The 20,907-nt window shown below is 46.1% G+C and overlaps 1 protein-coding gene across 1 annotated transcript; it reads left to right on the top strand.

Moving 5' to 3' along the window:
• The first annotated feature begins 6,253 nt into the window (after positions 1 to 6,253).
• On the top strand, positions 6,254 to 20,765 carry LOC142069110 (butyrophilin subfamily 2 member A1-like). Its single transcript, XM_075119488.1, has 13 exons — positions 6,254 to 6,756; positions 8,352 to 8,699; positions 9,341 to 9,622; positions 10,547 to 10,651; positions 11,373 to 11,397; positions 14,820 to 14,836; positions 14,998 to 15,018; positions 15,431 to 15,451; positions 15,904 to 15,924; positions 16,830 to 16,850; positions 17,298 to 17,318; positions 18,056 to 18,088; positions 19,875 to 20,765. Exons 1-13 carry the CDS (start codon positions 6,657 to 6,659, stop codon positions 20,390 to 20,392), a joined length of 1,533 nt encoding a protein of 510 aa, XP_074975589.1. The 5' UTR covers positions 6,254 to 6,656; the 3' UTR covers positions 20,393 to 20,765.
• The last annotated feature ends 142 nt before the right edge of the window (positions 20,766 to 20,907 follow it).

Here is a 20,907-nt window from a genome sequence, read left to right as displayed (position 1 = left end):
CAGCATCTTCAAATCTCTCAGGATCCACTGCTTCGGTGATCTTTCTAGGGACTGGGACTGTAGATACCTACCCGGAAGGCATTGCTGCTGAGAGTGTTCAGGACAGCACTAGGGCAAAGCCCAACCATTCTAACAACAAATCAGCCTGTCTAATGGGGCTTGGCCCTAATGCTTCTTAGACCACGTCTGTCCAACCAGTGCAATCCCCAGGGCTTCAGGGCAGGAATTCAATGGGGACTTGGCTCCTGAGAAAATCCCAGCCCATATTTTGAGACTGATGTTTTCAATCTGGAATACCAGGATTTCAGGGCACATTGCCCCTCAATCAATTGCTTATAACATTTTCAACGAGCGGGTGAATTAAATTATATATTTTAGTTTTCTTTTTTTAATACCCCATGGAACCCCTCAGTCCCCACTCCCACAGCAGCAGGATTTGTAACATGACCTCCCCGGTCCCCCACCATTATTTCTGAGGCCAATCCCTGTTGGGGGACTTGACACACTGTTCCATCAGGTACACAAATGCTTACGAGCCAGATTAGAGGTCAGAGCTCCAAGGTTCTGTGCCTGGCTCTGTTGTGCAGTGGTGCTAACCAGATCATATCTATTTTATGCATTCAACCCAAAGGCAGTAGGAATGAGTGGCTAGCACCTGGGTTTTCCATATTGGAGAGCTGGGTTCTTTTCCCAGTTCCACCTGAAGTGACCTTGTGCAGCCTCTCAAATACTTTGTAATCAGGGGGAGAAAGTGTCTGATACTTCTCTGCTATCTCGGGCAGGGGATCTCGTGTTGTATTTGTGACACGAGTTGTGATGTGCATGGAAATATAAAGAACAAAAAAGAGAGGTGACATTTGAAGTCAAGGCTTCTAATGCTGACTTTGCTGCATGTTTGCTGGCAGAAGAGTCACACGTGTGTCTGTGAATACCTGTCTCCTTTTGAAGCACGACAGCAAAAGCAATGGAAATCAGGGAAAATAGTGAATTTTCCACTAATCCAGTAATTTGGGAGCTCTGCTGGCCACATGATGCTGATCTTCCTTCTTGCCAGTTGGGAACTTGTAATTCAAAGGCAATTACAATGTGCAAAATACATTGCCTATGTGACTCTGACAGACCAGCTCAGAGCAGAGCAATAGTTCACTTGTGTCCGAATATCAAAGAAGGGTTAAGTGTATCAATGTGTATTCAGGCCAATTCACTGGTGCAGACAGAGATCAAACCAGAGATGTTAAGTGTATTGTTTTTACTTGTCTAAATCTTGTTGTTTATTATTACATTACCTTTCCATTCTGTAGGCCTTGGTAATTAGATTAACACACACTTCAATTTAGGGTTGTGTTAAGATGAGAAGATGTCTGATGTGGAAACTTCATGAAAACTAATAAAGGCTGTTTCTTGTTATCTTACATGTAGATTGCATATACCCCTGTAATTACATTTCCATTGTATATTTCTTTGCAACTAAATAACCCATTAAATGTAGATGAAACCTTGGGGGATGCAGATAAAGAAGCGGCCACCTTCCCTGCCAGGGGTGAACCCTGCGGAGCCGCAACCCCTGAAAACCGCTGATTTAAATCATGTCTCTTCAGATCCCCACCACACCACTTCAGCTCTGGGAATAATTGTTGGGCTGTGTGTGGGCCAGCTGCTGGAGGGAACATGACACAGGCTGTGCTAATGGCTTAGACCAGTATTTGCCAGTCATCAGCAGAACATTTGCGATCAGGGCTCTGGTCTCCTGTTGCTGGCTCTGGTGTGGTGTAACCGTTAGCAACAGGTGAACCAATGAACAGATACTTGACACTTTCAGCCAAGGCCGTGGGGCTGAGGAGCTAAGACCTGGGATTCCATTTGGAGACCCCGATTCTGTTCCCCGCTTTGACTTCAGTGACCTTGTGCGACCTCTGTTCACTTATTAGCAAAATGAACTCATGGCCTCTCGCTTGTTTCACTTTCCCCAGCCCTTGTTTTGTGTGTGGGTGTCCTTGTTGTTGGAGAGCATCCCCGCTCTCCCATCCCGCTGTTCCACTAAACAGTCTGGGAACTGTCCCATTGGCACAGTCAGCTGCAAGTGACATGGGAGGAGGGATTCATCTCTCCAGCCTCCACCTCAGCCCCTGGAGGCCAAAAATAACTGCATGTCGCATGTGTCTGACTGATGACTGCAATTCTCAGGCAATACGTTCACCAGCAACAAAAACCCAGCAGCAGTGAGATTTTCACCCTGAGCCCATGCACCAGAGCTGACAGCATCTGGATGCCATGAAGCAGCAAGGCTGGTTAGAAGCAAGTTTACAACCATGTAACCAGTTTGCCTTACACAGGGGTAACAATGTATCTCATCACAATGTGAGTCAGGATCTGTAACAACATTGTATCTGGTTGCTCAGGAAGTAACCAGCTGCTTCCCCAGGATGCCTCTGCCCAGCACGCCTTTCCCATCGCAGCTGCAGCTCCTGTTCTGGCTCCAGAAGGCCACTCCCCAGATTCCCTCTTGATCCTGATCTCAGATCCACTCTGCTATAAAAGAGTTCTGGCTGCAGGGCCCAGCCACATGAAACAGCAGCAGTATGAAGGCGAGTGACTGATGGCTACAGATCTCCAGCCATGCATTCCCCAGCAAAACAAGGAGCAATGACAGCCTTCCCCTTAAGGAAAATAATTTCAGCTCACACCATCCAGCTGCAAGAACATACAAATTCCACAGTGTAGTGCATTAAATAGTGCAACATTGTATCCAACTTTACCACAGCCCCGGTAACAAGCCACATCTCTGGCAAGCTCTCCTTTCTCACCTCAGCTGGATTTCCATTTCTGGCTGGTGCATGTCCTCTCCACACTGGGCAATAAACTCACACTGGGGTGCAAGGCTGGGGAGCTGGGGGATATTGGCTGGTGCCTTTCTCTGTGTGATTTGTGAGTGGCTCTGGGAGCATTCAGGCAATCCAGCTGGGTGTGGGGTTCCACGTACTGTTGAGCTGAGTGACGACAGCTCCCAATGGGGTTTACTGCTTCAAAGCATTGTGAGAGACAGCCCAGGCTGGAGACGTAAGGGGCCACCGTGCTACCCCGGATCCAGTTTGCACGCGGGGGATCCTGTCACAAGGGGAGCACTATGTCTGCTGACCAGTCAGGACTTAGAACTAACAACTTACGCAGTTTGGTCCCTGTTTGATTTGTACCTGAGAACAGAGAGAGGTTTGGCTTTAACCTTCGACCTTACAGCAATAAAGACACTCCCTTCACCATAAACTCCAGTGTAGCGTTCAAGGGCTGTTTATTACAGAAGTAACTAAAAGGGGAGTTTTCATTTGGCGCAGCAGATGAAAAATATAATGGTTATTATGATTGTATTAAACAGGGCCGGATTAGATTTTTGTGGGCCCGGCGCCAAACATATTTGTGGGGCCCCCTGGGGAATGAAGGGGCCAGGGGCAAGAGCACAGCAGGCAGGGTGCATTTGATTTAAATCATGATTTAAATCACTAGTCAGGAAGTCTTGATTTAATCAGGGTTTTCTATATACATGTGCATTCTTGATTTTTGTTACAACCTTAATACATATTCTTCACAACTCAGAGATCAATGTAGGTTTCATTTTTAGAAGGTATACACTATACATTTTTAAACAGTGATTTATTTTGAAAACTTTTCGGATTAGTTTTACAGCTATATTAGAAAATGAATGATTGGTTATTTCATTTACCAAAGGTAATTGAAGCAGATATTTATTGTCATTGGGAGGTGAACGATCTCCAATTCAACAGATTAATCATTAATAATTGGAGGATTTTCTTGCCAGGCTGTATTAGGAGGAGAACACCACCAGACAGACATTTAAATTGTTTTATTTAACGAAAACAACGTTAAGTATTCTGGATTTTTTTCTTCAACAGCAAACATATAATATTTTAACAAAAAAGCATATGTCCCTCACTTCTCACATTTATCTCCAGACTTCTTCTCCTTGTCCAGATCTATTCTGCCCCCAACAGTCTTCTAGTCATTGAACTTTTTGAAACTTTGCACTTTTAGAGAGAGGTACAAAGGGATTGACTCCATGTACACAAATTTGCAAAGGGACAATAGAGGTAAGGTCAGTTATTTCTCACCTTTACATATTATTTATTTATTTTAAAACATTTTTGCTGTTAACAAGCATGTTACCTCTGGAGACCCAAATCCGCAGTTTGAGAACTGAAAAATTAAGCATCTCTGATGGTGTCTTCTAGACTGAGCACTGAGTCCCATTGGGTAGATGGAAAGATTAACCTAAATAATCTATAGAGAAGCCTGTGGAACCCCATAAGATTGGGTCCCTAATCCATCAACTATTAGAACTCATTTACAAACTTTTCTCAAACATTACATGAATATATTGTCTCATACTATAGAAATATAATGTATCATCCCTATTCTATGATAGGTTATAGCTCAAAAATATCTCATCTTTAGATAGGTTTTTTTCTCAAAAAGCATTTTCTCAAAAAAGTCCAATTTAAATGAAAAAATCCAATTTTTTAATTTTTTTTAAAAATCATTGATTGTTATCTACCCTGACAGCGAGACACAGTGGGGTTGGAAGGATTGGTCCCCAGCTGGAGGGAGGCAGGGGCCAGGGGCAAGAGCACAGGGGGGCATGTGGCGGGGGAAGGATTGGTCCCCAGCTGGAGGGAGGCAGGGGCCAGGGGCAAGAGCACAGGGAGGCATGTGTGTGGGGGGAAGGATTGGTCCCCAGCTGGAAGGAGGCAGGGGCCAGGGGCAAGAGCACAGGGAGGCATGTGGTGGGGGGGGGAAGGATTGGTCCCCAGCTGGAGGGAGGCAGGGGCCAGGGGCAAGAGCACAGCGGGGCATGTGGGGGGGGAAAGATTGGTCCACAGCTGGAGGGAGGCAGGGGCCAGGGGCAAGAGCACAGGGGGGAATGTGGGGGGGGGAGAGGATTGGTCCCCAGCTGGAGCGAGGCAGGGGCCAGGGGCAAGACCAGCACAGTGGGGCACGGGGGGAGGATTAGTCCCTGCTGACTGGAGCAAGGCAGGGGCTGGGGGCAAAAGCACAGCGGGGGGGGGGGGGGGGAGCTAGGGTTGGTCCCTGGAGCGAGGGAGGTGCCAGGAGTAAACTGCAGGCGCAGCAGGGCTGGGGAGGGGTAAACAGGGTCCCCCCCCGCCCACTTTCTCCCTGGTCCTAGCGCTCCTCTCCGGCCCCCACAGGCTGCTTGCCAGTGACGGGCGGGGGGGGGGGGGGGGTGAGAGGAGCCCTCAGCCGCCAGCGCAGAGCAGGAGCGAGTGGGCGGGGTGGGGGGCGGAGGAGAAGCCCCGGGGCCGGTCCTAGGGAAGGGGCTGGAGAGCGGAGCCGGCGCCGCGGCCGCTGGGCTGCAGCAGAAGTGGAGCGACCGGGGGGCCCCTGATGCGTGTGAACCCAGCGCCGTCAGAAATCCGGTCCCGCATGTAGCGGGTCTCGCGGAGCAGGGAGCCGAGTCTCTGCGAAATTCTCACGGGGCTTCCGCCAAACTGGGGCCCTTGGGTAGATCTGAGTCAAGACGGGACCCCTGGGTGGACTTCTCCGGGAGAGGATCCTTCACCCCAAAGGGCAATGTGGGGGTGAAGGGACGGAACCCCCCCCGCGTGCCCCTCCCTTCCTACTTTCGCTTTCTAGCGCGGTGGAGGCATCGAGAGAGACACATCTCGCTTCAGTGTCTTGACAAAAAAGAGACACCGTTTTGGCAGACATTTGGAAGCAAAGCCTGGGATCCAGCTCCTTGTCTCTGTCATTTCTCCTCACTTAATTTGGCCTCACTGAAATCATCACTAAAAAGAACAGGAGGACTTGTGGCACCTTAGAGACTAACCAATTTATTTGAGCATGAGCTTTCCTGAGCTACAGCTCACTTCATCGGATGCATACCGTGGAAACTGCAGAAGACATTATATACACAGAGACCATGAAACAATACCTCCTCCCACCCCACTCTCCTGCTGGTAATAGCTTATCTAAAGTGATCACTCTCCTTACATTGTGTATGTTAATCAAGTTGGGCCATTTCCAGCACAAATCCAGGTTTTCTCATACACATTGTAAGGAGAGTGATCACTTTAGATAAGCTATTACCAGCAGGAGAGTGGGGTGGGAGGAGGTATTGTTTCATGATCTCTGTGTGTATATAAAGTCTGCTGCAGTTTCCACGGTATGCATCCGATGAAGTGAGCTGTAGCTCACGAAAGCTCATGCTCAAATAAATTGGTTAGTCTCTAAGGTGCCACAAGTCCTCCTTTTCTTTTTGCGAATACAGACTAACACGGCTGCTTCTCTGAAACCTGACAAACACACAGTTTCTCATTCCTTAAAACTTTTTTCTCCATTGACGGAATTACTACCAACTTCTACACCGATCTGACTTTTTTAATGTGGATTTTGTAGGGATGGGACAAATTCAGACTCATAAAGGAAACACATATTCCGTTTATTTAAATGGCTGTTCTAACTACATAATATGAAAAAGTTCACTTAATAATGCATTTATTCCTTTCTTATTTCATGTGTCCTCTTTAATGTTTGACTTTAATGATTTCCTGTTAGTCTCAGTGTTATGTTCACTAAGATGAGTTTTCTTTCCTCCTTCTTCCCGTTGTCTAGATCAAGTTACAGTGCAGATGAAGGTTCTCTCATCCTGCCACAGCTCCCGAGCCAGCTCCCTTCTCCCTGGGTTTATCATTTGCTTCCTTACCTGTTCTGTTCACAGGATGGGATCAGGTAGGAATCCGCCCCGTAGCTGCTGTTTCTTAGAGAATTTATTTAGGCTCCTGAAGTGTCTGAACAACATGCTCCACTCAAAGTCAATGTAACTACTCCCAGTGTGTAAATGTAACCACGCAGCAAGATCAGCACCTTCATTATCCATTGTTTGCTCTCATTCTGTTGCTGCTGCGGGGTTATTTTATTTGCTCCTGGGATAGGGCTCAGGTCTGTTTCTTCACACGAGTCTCTTGAAAAGGTTGTCAAGGATGCCCAGAGCATTGACTGGACACTTGTTGAAGAGTTTAACAATAACAAGAATAATTCATAAAGTACATAAATTATCTTAGAGGATCTGAGATATACCAGAGATCGGAGCCATAGTTAGAGCCCACATGTGCACAAAAATGTAATAAGAACTAGAATATTTGAGAGAGGCTGGGGACAGGTATTAATACCTGATGGTGTGGGCCCCTGGTGAGGGCCCTACATGACAATTGCACCGCCTCCTCTCTCCACTGTGGAATATCAGAGCTAGTTTTGATTCCACTAGGAGTCTATTTGGGGGAGGGAGCTCAGTGGTTTGAGCATTGGGCTGCTAAACCCAGGGTTGTGAGTTTAATCCATGAGGTGGCCATTTAGGGATCTGGGGCAAAAATTGGGGATTGGTCCCCCTTTGAGCAGGGGGTTAGACTAGATGACCTCCTGAGGTCCCTTCCAACCCTGAGATTCTATGTCATGTGACTTTTTTTATTGGGCCTGTTAGTTAATACATATATGTTAGGTGTAGTATACACCACCTTATTATTAGGTATTATATGCACAGTAATTCTCTCTTTACATATGGTGCTGGGAAATTAACGGAATGTATTATGCTCTTCTAACAATTCTGTTCACCCACATCAAATATCCCACCAAACTTTGCTAAAGTTAAGTTAGTGTTCACAATAGAACATTGGAAGCCTATCAAAGCCAAGAGACATGAATGGCATGTCCTAGCAGTGGCTGGGATGTACGTCTGCTCCCACCTGGTTTGGAATGTTCTGTCCCAAACAGCAAGAAGGAACGTACAGAACAAGATTAAGAAGTGGGGGGTTGGATGGGGTGATGGAGAAAGTGCTTTTTCACTTGCTAACACCCCTGGTATAAATATAAGTGGTTTTGGTGGTGTATTTTTGAAGCACACTTTCTGTGTAAGGTGAGCACACTGCAAGGTAAGGATTGCTTTCCAGAAGGAGGATATGTATGTCTCCTTTTCACAGTGTACTGATTTGTCCTTAGGCAATACATTTGGCAAAGTTTGGTTAATTGGTCTCTTGATCATATGAAGTATTGAACCACAATAGTACAACAATTGCCTAGAGCAACAGGCCTAGATCTCAGGAGCACCTTGGTGGAAGAACACCAGATATGGCCCACCAACCCTCCCCTTGTTCCTGGTGAGGACCAGCAAATCTCATGCCAATGTCAGTAAGCGTGTCAATTTGAGAGCACTTAGAAAAAGGGGCTACTTCAATAGCTTGTCTCAACTATACGCCGAGCACGTCCATTCCCAGTTCTCTGCCTCACCAAGGTCGTTGTTGTTGTTATTGCTGTCCCGGTGCATTTTCCAGCAAAATTCACAGTGATTGGACCCCCTGACCCTGTCGCTGCCATCCTGGGTCAGGAAGCTGTGTTACCCTGTCACCTGTCCCCCCGGATGAGCGCTGCAAACATGGAGGTGAGATGGTTCCGACCTGAATTTGTATCCTTTGTGCACCTGTACCGTGATGGGAAGGATCAGTATGAAGGGCGGATGCCAGAGTATGAGGGAAGGACAGAGCTTTTGAAAGCCGGACTCACAGATGGAAATGTTCCCTTGAGGATTCTCAATATCAGACCCTCTGATGAAGGACAATACCACTGCTTTGTTCAAGATGGTACTTTTTATGAAGAAACCGTATTGGAACTGCGGGTAGCAGGTCAGTAACTTGTGTCAGTTTTAACTGTGTGTGGTCTGCAGGCTTTGTTCTTTCCTATCACAACAGCTGTGACTCCTTGCTTGTGAAATATTCTGCAATAACACAGTGTATCTAACTTTCAGCAAACAGCCACTTTCATACTTGGGAAAATATGCTGAAAACTTTCCCAACGTGTTATTAAACACATTTTCAGGATGGGCAAGGCACTTTCTTGCCCAGTCTTGATTGACTCCCAAAGGGGTCTTTAATTAAGAGGGAAAGGCCTTCTGGACACATAAAGCCTTCCAATTGCTCTGCAGTCGTTTCTAGGGTGTGTGGCTAAGGTGGGGCTGCCAGACTTTTATGGCCTTCTTATGGGTTGGTTGTTATGTAGGGGTGTAGTTAAAATCAAATGCAGCCTTATTTGCTGAGACTCTATAGTGGTGACGGTGGTGATGGGGAGCTACATATTAACCACTCTTAGACAAGACTGAGTATTCATTTATCCCTTCATTTATCCAGTATTCATTTATCCCTTCTCCTGACTACCCCCGTGAACAAGTGCTTTCTAGTGTGAGTAAGGGATCCACAAACTGTCCCTCATCCCTTCTGCTTTATAAATTAATTCATGGAATTGAAACCTTTATGTGTTTTCCCCTTAGGTCTGGGCTCTGCTCCTCTCATCTCTGTGGAGGGTCACCAGGATAGAGGGATCCGGGTGGTTTGTCGATCAGCTGGCTGGTACCCAGAGCCTGAGGTGCTGTGGAAAGATTTCAATGGGCAGCGTTTACCATCACTCTCTGAAACAAAATCCCGTGGCGATAACAACCTGTTTGAAACAGAAACTGCTCTCATTGTAACAGAACATTCAAACCAAAACTTGTCCTGTTGCATCAGGAACACCGTTCTCAATCAAGACAAGGAATCAGCCGTTTATATAGCAGGTCAGTCACCATCCAAACCCCACACTGAACTCACCACCACCAGAAACCAAACAAAACATAGGAAGAAAAGCACGGAAACATCTGTGGTGGATATTTCAGAATCCACGTACAAACACAGAAAATAGGAGACTGGTATATTTACGGGATCACAGTTTAGGTAATTTGATTCCCTTAGTTGTGAGTTTTCAAAAAATCAGAGTTTGGGATTTCATGTAAATTTAATGTGAAGTCTGACTTTCCTGATACTAGCCTGCACACATGTATGCACACACACAAAAATCTTCCAGCATTTTTTAGGAGAAATTTTCACTCAATCCACTGACACAATATGATCCTGTAACCTTAACTTCACCTCAGTGATTTTTTTGTCATGTGGCTTCTTTGTGATCTTGTTGCTGCACCAACTCATTGTTCATTGCTTGTTGTGGGAAACGTCACCTACGTCATGTGATGTTTCTAATGACATTCAGTTGGACTTGTGCTTCTTACATCACTTTGGTCAAGATCCACAAATGGACTCATTTTACCCTCGTGTAGTGGTACGGTGGTCGTCCCTCCCGCTCTGGATTGGAGGGAGGCCACACCGCCTCACTATACCACTGGGATTGCTGCCTAGTCTCAGGGGAAATTAGCAAACCGATGTTAGCATCCCAACCGGTGTAATGGGGCTGAATCCCAAATAGTCCAGGGGTTCCGGCCCTTAGGCAGGAACAGGGCCTCCCTGGAGTGTGTATGCTCTGGCCCTTAGGCAGGGGCCAGAGCAAACCCAGCGATCTACACATTTTTGTGTAGTGTACACATGGCCATTCTTTCACTCTTGTCTTGCACAAATCCTGCTGGGCACCATTTATGTATTTGTATGAAATAAAAACATCTGACTGTAATCAGCCAAATTAAGACAAGTTCTGGTGTTTTGTTTTTCAGATCTCTTTTTCCCCAGGGTGAATCCCTTGATGGCGACTTTGAGTGTGATCCTGGTGGTTTTGTTTGCTTTCATTGGCCTCACTGTTTATCTCTTTAAAATGAAAGGTAAATATCAGAGGAAGAAAAATACTGTAATAAAGATTTTGTTCTAAGAAATAAATTAGAGCAATTTAGGAATTTAATATTAAAAGAAGGTGTGATCTGCTGACCTTGTCCTGTATAAAGAAGAAGAATGCATGTGAATTTATTGATAGAGGGTGGTGGGGAGGGCTGTGGGGGGGAGAGCGGAAGAGGACTGTGTGTGTAGGGGGTGGGGAGTAGAATAGGAGAGAGGAGAGTCTTGGGCAATAGAACTGAGTCAGAGAATCGGATCATAGCAGATACATCTGTGTTCTGCTTGGTCCTTCATCTCCCTCTGCTGCTAGTTCTCAGGAGATTACCACTGTCTGTCTCTGGTCCCACTTGAGAGAAGGTTCTGCAAAGCCTAGCTTCTCATATTTGTCCTTCAAATCTCTTTTCTGCTAATAAAGTGTAGTGCACCCGGACATTACAGTGAGAGGCCCTGTAGAAATGCCCTTGTGGTAAATCAGTAAAGAAACACATTTCTTCCTCAGTGAGGAAATTAAAAAATCAGACCCACTGTCACATAACTCAGGCACAGCTGTCCTTAACCTGCTGAACTTCATCCATAAAGAATATCTGCCTGATTTCCAAATCAATCAGACTTCCTTCCTAATGAATTGTGTACCTATAGGAAGTCGTCTTCAAACACTTTTAATGAAGCAAGGAGATGATATTAATTTACATTTATTTCTGTACTTTTCAGCGAAACTTACTGAAGAAGTTGGTAAGTTTCAATTTCCCTTTTTTCCACAAATACAGACTTTGACCAAGTTACACAATTGCATATACGCTTGTTGGTTTCTCGGATTTATTTTTATTTCTGTGTGTTTGTTGGGTGGGGGAGGGTTAGAATGTGTAACAGGCTGGACCATTTCAGGGCCTGTTTGGATGTTTCCAAAGACCCTTTCCCCTTAAAAGTCCTTTGAATTAGGGGGTTAGGTCAGCATAGCTACGTGTACGAGGAGTGTAAGTTTTCAATGCAAACCAGCCTCAGTCTCAGAGTCTTTGAGAAGAATCTATAGAGATCTGGCTTGTCAATGAAGGTGTGCTGAAATGGGAATTTTCTGCATTATTTTAATGAATTTTTTGTGCCTCAGTTTCCTCTAATGTGACATTGCTATCCATTGGGGTAAAAGGACTGTTTGCTCTCAGGGCAGGCTAGAAGACATAAGCCTGGGTGCTGCTTAGTTGTCTGGGCCTTAGACCACATATCGATGGAGCATCTGAGAAAATAATGGCAAGTCCAGTCACCAGGGAGTGTAGCATCGATTAAGTGAATTCATGACAGAAGTTTAAGAACAGCTGAACCCCATGACAGTATTTATCTTCAGCCGCTCCTGCTGCAGTCAGCTTGTACCCAGGGTCATGCATGGGGGGAGGGGGGTCAAGCAGAGGCACAGGGCCCCAAATAATCATTGAGGGCACAGAGCTTCTACAACCCCAGGGCTGCAGAGGCAGGGAAGAGTGACCTGCTGCCAGGGCCAGGGCGGAGGCAAGGTAAAGCGAACTCCTGCTGGTGTGGGGGAAAGAGCAAGCTCCTGTGTGGGAGGGAAGAGTGCTCTGCCAAGGTGGGCATAGGGGAAAGAGCAAAGTCCTTCCCTGGCCAGAACAGTGAGGGGAGCGAGCTCCAGGGATGGGTACAGAATGTGCCCCTCCAAAAGGGGTCAAATTTAAATTTCTGCACACATCCCTGTTTGTACCTGGTCTGAAGGGCCCTTGTGAGTGGCAGAGGGTCACACGTTCTCTTCCTCACAGTGGTTCTGTTGCAGAAATCAGCTCCTCTGAGTTCCAGCAGCCTTTTTGCTGGTTGCGGCCCCCTTCCTGTGACAACTTCTCTCTTTTGAGATCATTTCCTCCAAGTGGAGCAGGCCCTGCAGGAATGAGGCCACTTGAGCCCAGAGGAGTTTTCGTCTTTTCCTGACTGGGATGGGGCTGTGCCCCAGGACAGGGTGTGTTAAACAAGTTTAATAAAATTTGGGGTAAGTCTAAATTAGATAAACTTTCCCTTTTGATGGGGAAGCAATAGAAACAAGGAAGTTGAGTAAAAATAATCACCCAGCCTTAACTTTGTATTGATGATAATGAGAAATAACACATAAGGCAAGAAAAGCTCATAAAAAAATGTATACATATTTCTGTTTATGTTTTAGTGAAACGAGATCTAGAAATTGGTAAGTGTCATTTTCTTCCTTCTGAGAAGAAATTTTTTATACACAATTGGATCCCCCTATAGGAGCGTGATAGGGTCATCGGTGGGTTATGTGACCTAGTGGTTAGCACACTTAGTGCCCCCTCCCAGTGGGCAGATCTTGCAGTCCTGGCCCTCTTTGAATCAGGAGGGCAGGGAGGTGGGCAGTGGAAAGGGAGCCTGGGCCCACCCACTCTTCTGGGCTCTGAGCCAGGGCCTTAGGAGGGTCAACAATGTCTGGGCCCCAAAGTTGTCTTCCGAGTTACCCTCCCTGGGTCACTTCCAACCAACTGCTGGTCTCCCCCGGTTCCAGTCCAAAATAAGGTGAAAAGAAAAAGAAAAGGCAATGAAACCATCAGCCCTGATGGGGCTAAGTATATGGTCAGTCCTTTGTCAGGAGCCTTCAGGGCAGGTCTGTCCTCCTCCCCAGCCTCTCCCGTCTGAGCTGGGTTGCTCCCTTTCCAGCCCTCTCTCCAATTGAAGCATGCTCTGCAGGGCTGGATGGGCGGGGCTACCTGGGCCCAGTACTGTCCTTTCCCACGTGAGACGCAATGTGGGGTTTGTATACTCCCTCGCCCACCCTCCCTCTCAGACCCTGGGCTGGGGTGTCCTGGGGCCAGTTCATGTCCCCACCATCCTGTGAAAAAGAAGTCCACGCTTTTACCACCCGAAAGCTGTATGGCTTCATTGAGTGAAGCCACTGAATAATGCCTGGATTATGGCCTGTCATTGAGTGCAGCCAGTGGATTGGTGCACAGTCAGTTACTAGGTGGAAGGGCTAACCCTACAAGTAAGGGCATCAATGGCTCATTTCACCTCCAGGGCCTCCTTCTTGATGACTGATTAGGCTACCTCCTGTGGAAATAGCTTCCTGCTGGGATAGAGAACAGGGTGTTCTTCTTCTCCCAATGCCTGACATGGGTGCAGTGTCCTTAACCTGGTCTGTCAACTGGGCAGCCATGGTAGCAAAGTCTGGGATGAACCGTCAATAGTATCTTGCTAATCCCATAAACCACCGGACTTGCTACTTTGTGAAAGGGAGGGGGCAGCCCACTAAGAATTTTGTACCAAAGGTCGTATCTCCCCCTCCCCCACTCCGCCCCCCACTCCCCTGACATCCTACCCTAGGTAAGTGACTTCTTGGGTGGCCAGCTGACACTTGGTTGGGTTAGCCGTCAAACCCGCCTCTTTGAGAGCCCCAGATACCTCAGGGACATGCTCCATACGCTCCGCCCAGCTCTCCCTGCAGATGATGATATCGTCCATGTAGGTGGCCGTGTCGGATCCCTGCAGCCGCAGCACTCTGTCCATTGGCTGCTGGAAAGTGGCAGGGGCCCCATGTCGTCCCAAGGGCATGGTTCTAAACTGCTGTACTCCATCATAGGCAGATTGTTTAATTGTTGTGGAGTTGTTTGCTTTTACATTTACCCTTTTTATTTATTTTTGCATTATTAAACCTGGTTTTTTTTTGGTTGCTTACTTGTTTTTTATGATTGTTCTCATGGGGGGAGGTAATATGAATTTATAAAATGGGGGAAATGACTAACCTGGATAAGTTTCACGCAAAAAGCTAATTTGATTAACTGGTAAGCAATAGAGTAATTGGGTTTGTTTAGTTTGGAGAAGAGAAGGCTGAGGGGGGACGGGATAACAGTTTTCAAGTACATCAAAGGTTGTTACAAGGAGGAGGGAAGTAAATTGTTGTCATTAACCTCTGAGGATAGGACAAGAAGCAGGGGCTTAAATTGCCATGAGGAAGGTTTGGGTTAGACATTAGGAAAAACTTCCTAACTGGCAGAGTAAGTAATAAATGGAATAAAGGAGGATGTGGAATCTCCATGTTTGGAGACTTTTAAGAGCAGGTTGGACAAACACCTGTCAGGGATGGTCTAGATAATATTTAGTCCTGCCACGAGTGCAGGGGATTAGACTTCCAGTCCTAGGATTCTATGATTCTAACAGAATCACAGAGTTTATGAGCAGAAGGGACGACCAGATCATCTAGTCTGACCTCCTTAAGAGGCAGCGGAATAGAAAAAATTTCAAAGCCTTATTTATCACATTGATGATAATGAGAAATAAAACATAAGAAAAGGGAAACACCTAACAAACAATCTGTGTATTTCTGCTTCATTTTTAGGCAAACGAAATATAGAAATTGGTAAGTGTCATTATCCTTCCTCTGACAAGAAATTTTTTGTATGAAATTGGATCCTCATGTGGGAGTTTGTTTAATTGTTGTGGAGTTGTTTGATTTTCAATTGAACATTTACAATTCAGTTGCAACATTTAACCTGTTTTTGTTTGTCTGCGTGTTTGTTTTTTTATTTATTATTATTTTTTGCTTGAGGGAGGTTACAGTAACGTGATAAAATGTGGGAAGGAGACACTAAATTGGAGAGATTTCACACCAAAATTTAATTTGAAAAACTGATAAACAATAGAGTCACAGAGTTTAAGACCAGAAGGAACCACTTGTCCCTCTCTTGTCTGACGTCCTGAAGAAGAGAAATAAAACCTAAGAAAAGGGAAACGCCTAACAAATGTATATATTATTTCTCTTTAATTTTTAGACCTACGAGATAAAGAAATAAGTAAGTGTCATTCTCCTTCCTCTGACAAGAAACTTTTTGTACCAGTTTGGATCCTCATGTGGAAGTTTGTTTTCAAATGGAACTTTCAAAATTGTTGCAATATGAAATCTTTTATGTTTGTTTGCTTGCTTTTTATTATTACTAGAATTATTTTGGGGGCAGACAGGGGTTTGTTTTGTAATGTAACTTTAATCAATGTGGGGAAAGACTAAACTGAATGAATTTCACAGCAAAAGCTAATATGAAAAATTGATAAGCCATAGAATCATAGAGTCACACAGTTTAAGAACAGAAGAAATGACTGGATCCTCTAATCTGACCTCCTCCAGCGGAGATTGAATAGAAAAAAATATCTCTCAGCCTTAATTTTCATATTGATGAGAAAGCGAAATAAAACATAAGAAAAGGGGAAGTCCTAACAAACAATATGTGTCTGTCGGTTTGATTTTCAGGCAAAAGAGATACAGAAATTGGTAAGTGTCATTATCCTTTCTCTGACAAGAAAATTTTCATACCAAATTGGATCCTCATGTGGGAGCTGGTTTAATTGTGGTGGGGTTGTGTGCTTTTAAATTTAACTTTTACAATTTTGTTGCAATATTAAACTTTTTTTTGTTTGCTTACTTGCTTTTTATTATTATTCTTTTGTGGGGGGTATTGTAACTTAACAAAATGTAGGGAAAGACTAAACTGGATAAATTTCTTGCAAAAAGTTAGTATGAGAAATTGATGATCAGTAGAGTCATAGAGTAACAGAGTATAAGACCAGAAGGGACCACTGGGTCCTCTAGTCTGACATTTTGAGGATGAGTTTGATGTCTTTCAGCCTTCACAGTCATATTGGTGATAAAGAAAACTGAAAAATAAGAAAAGGGAAATGCTGAACAAAAATAGGTATTTATTTCTGTTTAATTTTTAGACCTACGAGATAAAGAAATAAGTAAGTATCATTGTCCTTGCTCTGACAAGAACGTTTTTAAATGTAACTTTTCAAGTTCTTGCAATATGAAACCTTTTGTTTGTTTGCTTGTTGCTTTATTATGAATGATTTATTATTAATTATTATTATTTTCTTCTTCTTCTTCTTCTTTTGGGGGAGGATGGTGGGTTGTTTTGGAATGTAACTCTATACTATCTGGGGAAAGACTAAAGTGGATAAATTTCACACCAATGAAAAACTGAGAAGGAATTAATTATAGAGTCACAGAGTTTAAAACCAGAAAGGGCCACTGGATCCTCTCACCTTACTGTCCTGAAGAGGAGGTTGAATAGAAACAATCTCTCAGCCTTAACATTAGTATTGATGATAAAGAGAAATAAAATATAAGTAAAGGGACACTTCTAACAAACAATATGTGTATTTCTGTTTAATTTTTAGACAAACGAGATATAGAAATTGGTAAGTGTCATTGTCCTTCCTCAGACAAGCATTTATTTATTTTTGGTATCAAATTGGATCCTCATGTGGGAGCTTGTTTCATTGTTGTAGAGTTGTTCAATTTTAAATTTAACGTTTACGCTTTTCTTGCAATATGACATCTTTTGGTTTCTCTCCTTTCTTTTTATTATTATTCTGGGAAGGGTTACTGTAATTCTGTAAAATATGGGGTAATGGTAAATTGGAGAGATTTCACACCAAAAGCTATTTTGAAAAACTGATAATAGAGTCACATAGAGTCACAGAGTTTAAGACCAGAAGGGACCACTGGGCCCTCTAGTCTGACATTTTGAGGATGAGTTTGATGTCTTTCAGCCTTCACTGTCATATTGGTGATAAAGAAAGCTAAAAAATAAGAAAAGGGAAATGCCGAACAAAAATATGTATTTATTTCTGTTTAATTTTTAGCCATACGAGATAAAGAAATAAGTAAGTATCATTGTCCTTGCTCTGACAAGAAAGTTTTTGTAACAAAATTTGATCTTTGTGTGGCAGTTTGTTTAATTATGGTGGAGATGTTTGCTTTTAAATTTAATTTTTAAAGTTGTTGCCATTGGAAACCCGTTTTTGTTTGTTTGCTTTTTTACTGTCATTCCTTTGGGGGATGTGGGTGGTTGCTTTTTCATGTAACTTTATAAAATATGGGGAAAGACTAAACTGGATGAATTTCACACCAAAAGCTAATTTGAAAAATTGGTAAGCAATACAGTAGTAAAGTGGGTAGTGGCCAAAAAAATATGGCCCGGGAGGAATTGTCAGAAGGCTCTGGTGAACTATCAGCCCCTGAGATGATTAACCTCCCTCCACACTGCAAAGTGTGGGACGTAACCAACCTGAATTAAAGTGGACCCTGGGCAATAGCCTGTACCCAAAGTCTTGCCAGCTAGCCTGGGTGTAAAACACCACCAAACTTGAGTCAGAGTTTTTGGGCTTGCACAAGTAACAGTTTGGGGAAGCAGACAAGTAAGATCCTGGGCTAACTCTGCAGTGAAGATCCACCCTGGGAGAGAGACACTCATGCGACCTAATGGAGGTTCTGATGCTTTACATTTTAGTATATGTCTGGAAGAACTTTCTTTTTCCATCAGTCATTAGTTTGTACAATATTGAATCATGCAATACGTGTTCAGATCCGCTCTCATCTCTAATTATGTGGCTGGTTTTAGGGTGGAGAAGATCTGTGGCACCTACAGAAGAAGGTAATTTAAGATCATATTTTATCAATGTCCAAATATCTGTTCCCATGAGGCAATGTGCCCCTTTTTTCTTGAATGTGGGGGTTGATGTGATCGTTCAGGGCAGACCTCCCCAGCACCCTGCATTTCACTGCGCATCATGAGGCAGGGTTTGTGCCTATGTCCTACCACACCATACTGAATCGACATCATATCGCATCTACTCTTCCTTCCCCTCCACTGCCAGCATGTGCGCTGCACCCTGCAGAGATCTGTGACCGCAGCTCCTACTCATTGTACAGATCCAGTCCACAGCCACTTCTCCAGGGGGAGTTTGTTTAATCTTCCTGTGCTGATGGCTGATCTCCAGTGTCTCCCTGTTTCTTCCTTCATCTTTTTCCCATTGAAGAAAGCCAGGAGCTCTGCAGTGACCCCACACTGACGGGGTGAGCAGGGACTGTGTCTGTGTGAGACCCTTGCTCCAGCCTCAAGCCTTGATCACAGAGAAGGGTTCCCTTGGCTCCATTATAAAGATGTAGGAAGCTCCTGTGATCAGAGCTGTGAGCTTGTCTCTTTTCTCTTCTCTCCATCCATCGTGACCCAGGTATGCTCCTGTCTCTGGTAAACAGGACGTCACTTCAGTCTCCACATCACTGGCATGACCCTCTCCTTATTTCCACCTGCCACCTGTTCCACACATCCTCCTAGTGGCGGATTAGCCACTGGGCTAACAGGGCCTGTGCCCAGGGGCCCCAGCCAATTGGGCGGCCCCAGAAAAATGGACGCCTCTGGGCCCCAACCTGTTCTGCCTGCCCAGCAGTCCTGCCAAGGAGCAGGGTCAGAGCTCAAGGGCTTGCCCCACTCCACCCAGCTGGCACTTCAGCCGGGGAGTGAAGTTGGGGGTGCAGGGGCTTGCCCTGCTATCCGGCTGGAGCGCCAGGTGGGTGGAGTGTGGCAAGCCCCTGTGCCCTGACCCCATTTCCCTGGAAGAAGCGCAGGGGGGGATGGCGGACTTCAGGGAGAAGAGGTCGGGAGAAGCCCCCACTTGCTCTGGCCCAGGGCCTCACAAAACCCTAGTTTGCCCCTGCTCCCCCCACACGCATTGCTTCTGCCTCGTTCCACCATGAACCCCCTTCAGTGGTGCTGACCCCTCCCTCCCCCAGGCTACTGGACCTTTGTGCTGTGATTGCTGCTGAGCAGCGACATTCTGGGCAGGTTCAGTCCTGGTACCGTGTGGCCTGTTGCTGTCCGAGCTGTGACATTTCAGAGCAGGCCGGGTGCAGTGGGGAGGCCCCACAGCAAAGTCCAGCACAGGGGGAGCTGGGCCACAGTGAGATTGAAGGTGGGGTGCGGGGAGGCTCTGCCAATGTTCACTGAGTTGTACCATCTGCTGGGGCTGCCAGAGTCTCTTGTCCCCTCCCTGGGGAGAGGTGGGCGCAGGAGGGGAAAGATCCTTTCACTCCATCACGGACCCGTCTCTGCATTGGGGAGGGAGCTTCCCTCTGGGGTTTAAAGCTGGTTCTTGCCTCCTCTGTTCCCTCCTCAATAAAAACTTCTGACACCTTCCTGGCTGTGTCTCTGCCGCTGGGAATGGAGCAGCCCCAGCAGAGGGAGCTGGCAGCTGAAGAGAAAAAGACTGAGGAGCTGCAGTGACATCCCTGCTCAGTCTTAGGAGCCCAGGTCAGAGGCAGCTCCCTGGGATCCAGGCCTGTCCCAGCCAGAATAGGGCTGCTGGGGAGTGTGAGAAATGGTCCCGGCCTCCCCCAGGGCTGAGCTCTGCCCCTAACACTCTGATTCTCTCTCTTCCTAGTGAATGTGACGCTGGATCCAGACACGGCTCAGTCCCAACTCGTCCTGCCTGAGGATGGGAAAAGTGTGAGATGGGGAGACACATGGCAGAATCTGCCCGACAACCCTGAGAGATTTGATTCTCGGGCCTGTGTGCTGGGCTGTGAGGGATTCACCGCGGAGACACATTGCTGGGAGGTGGAGGTGGGGGATGGGGAACTCTGGGCTGTGGGGGTGGCCAGAGAGTCTGTGAGGAGGAAGGGATGGATCAGCCTTAGCCCTGAGCAGGGGATCTGGGCTGTGGGGCAGTGCGGGGGACAGTTCCGGGCTCTCACCTCCCCTGAGGCCCCTCTGCCCCTGAGCCAGGTCCCCAGCAGGATCCGGGTTTGTCTGGACTGTGACCGGTGGCAGGTGACATTTAGTGATGCTGGTGATGGGGCCCCGATCTTCACTTTCCCACCAGGCTCCATCCCTCGGGAGAGAATCCGACCCTGGTTCTGGTTGGGGGTGGGGGGATCAAGGCTCAGCTTATGTCCCTGAGACAGCGGGTGGAATATCCCACTGGGGGCCCCAAAATCAGCCTTTCTATCCTCGCATGCCCTAGTCTTTATGACCGTAGAGGACTTCTGGCTACCCAACCCTCTGGCTCCTCATCTCTATGACCCCTAGAATCTCCTCCCTGCCCTCCCTGCAGCCTCAGGGACGGGAGGGGGAGGAAGAAGAGCCCCTTGGAGCTGCCAGAGGGCCCTGAGAGGCAGATGTGGGGGCTGGGCAGGAGGTAGAATGAACAATCGGGTTGGGGACAGGCAGAGGTGAGGGTGGTACAGAATTAATCAATCAGGGTTTTGGGAGAAGCTGGAAGCTCTGCAGCAGCAGGGAGCGTTTTGTACAGATCTGTGTCCTTAGATCTCATTGGGGAAGCAGGAGGAGAAGGGATAAAATCAGGGGAAAGAATGGAGCAGCCAAGGGGGATGATCTGTGGAAGGGAGGAGAGGAGAGTGGGAGAGGAAAATAAACAGGTATCACAAGTGAGGGCTAGAAAAATGCTGAGTAGA

Source organism: Caretta caretta, chromosome 14 (genome assembly GCF_965140235.1).
Source record: "Caretta caretta isolate rCarCar2 chromosome 14, rCarCar1.hap1, whole genome shotgun sequence".
Lineage (NCBI taxonomy): Eukaryota > Metazoa > Chordata > Testudines > Cheloniidae > Caretta > Caretta caretta.
Note: the sequence above shows the minus strand (reverse complement) of the source record. Positions and strands in the feature narration are given on the sequence as shown.

Coding starts and splice junctions, on each gene's coding strand:
- LOC142069110 (XM_075119488.1), top strand. CDS start 6,657: ATGAAGGTTCTCTCATCCTGCCACAGCTCCCGAGCCAGCTCCCTTCTC. Junction 8,700..9,340: donor ATTGGAACTGCGGGTAGCAG/GTCAGTAACTTG, acceptor TTTTCCCCTTAG/GTCTGGGCTCTGCTCCTCTC. Junction 15,925..16,829: donor CAAAAGAGATACAGAAATTG/GTAAGTGTCATT, acceptor TTTAATTTTTAG/ACAAACGAGATATAGAAATT.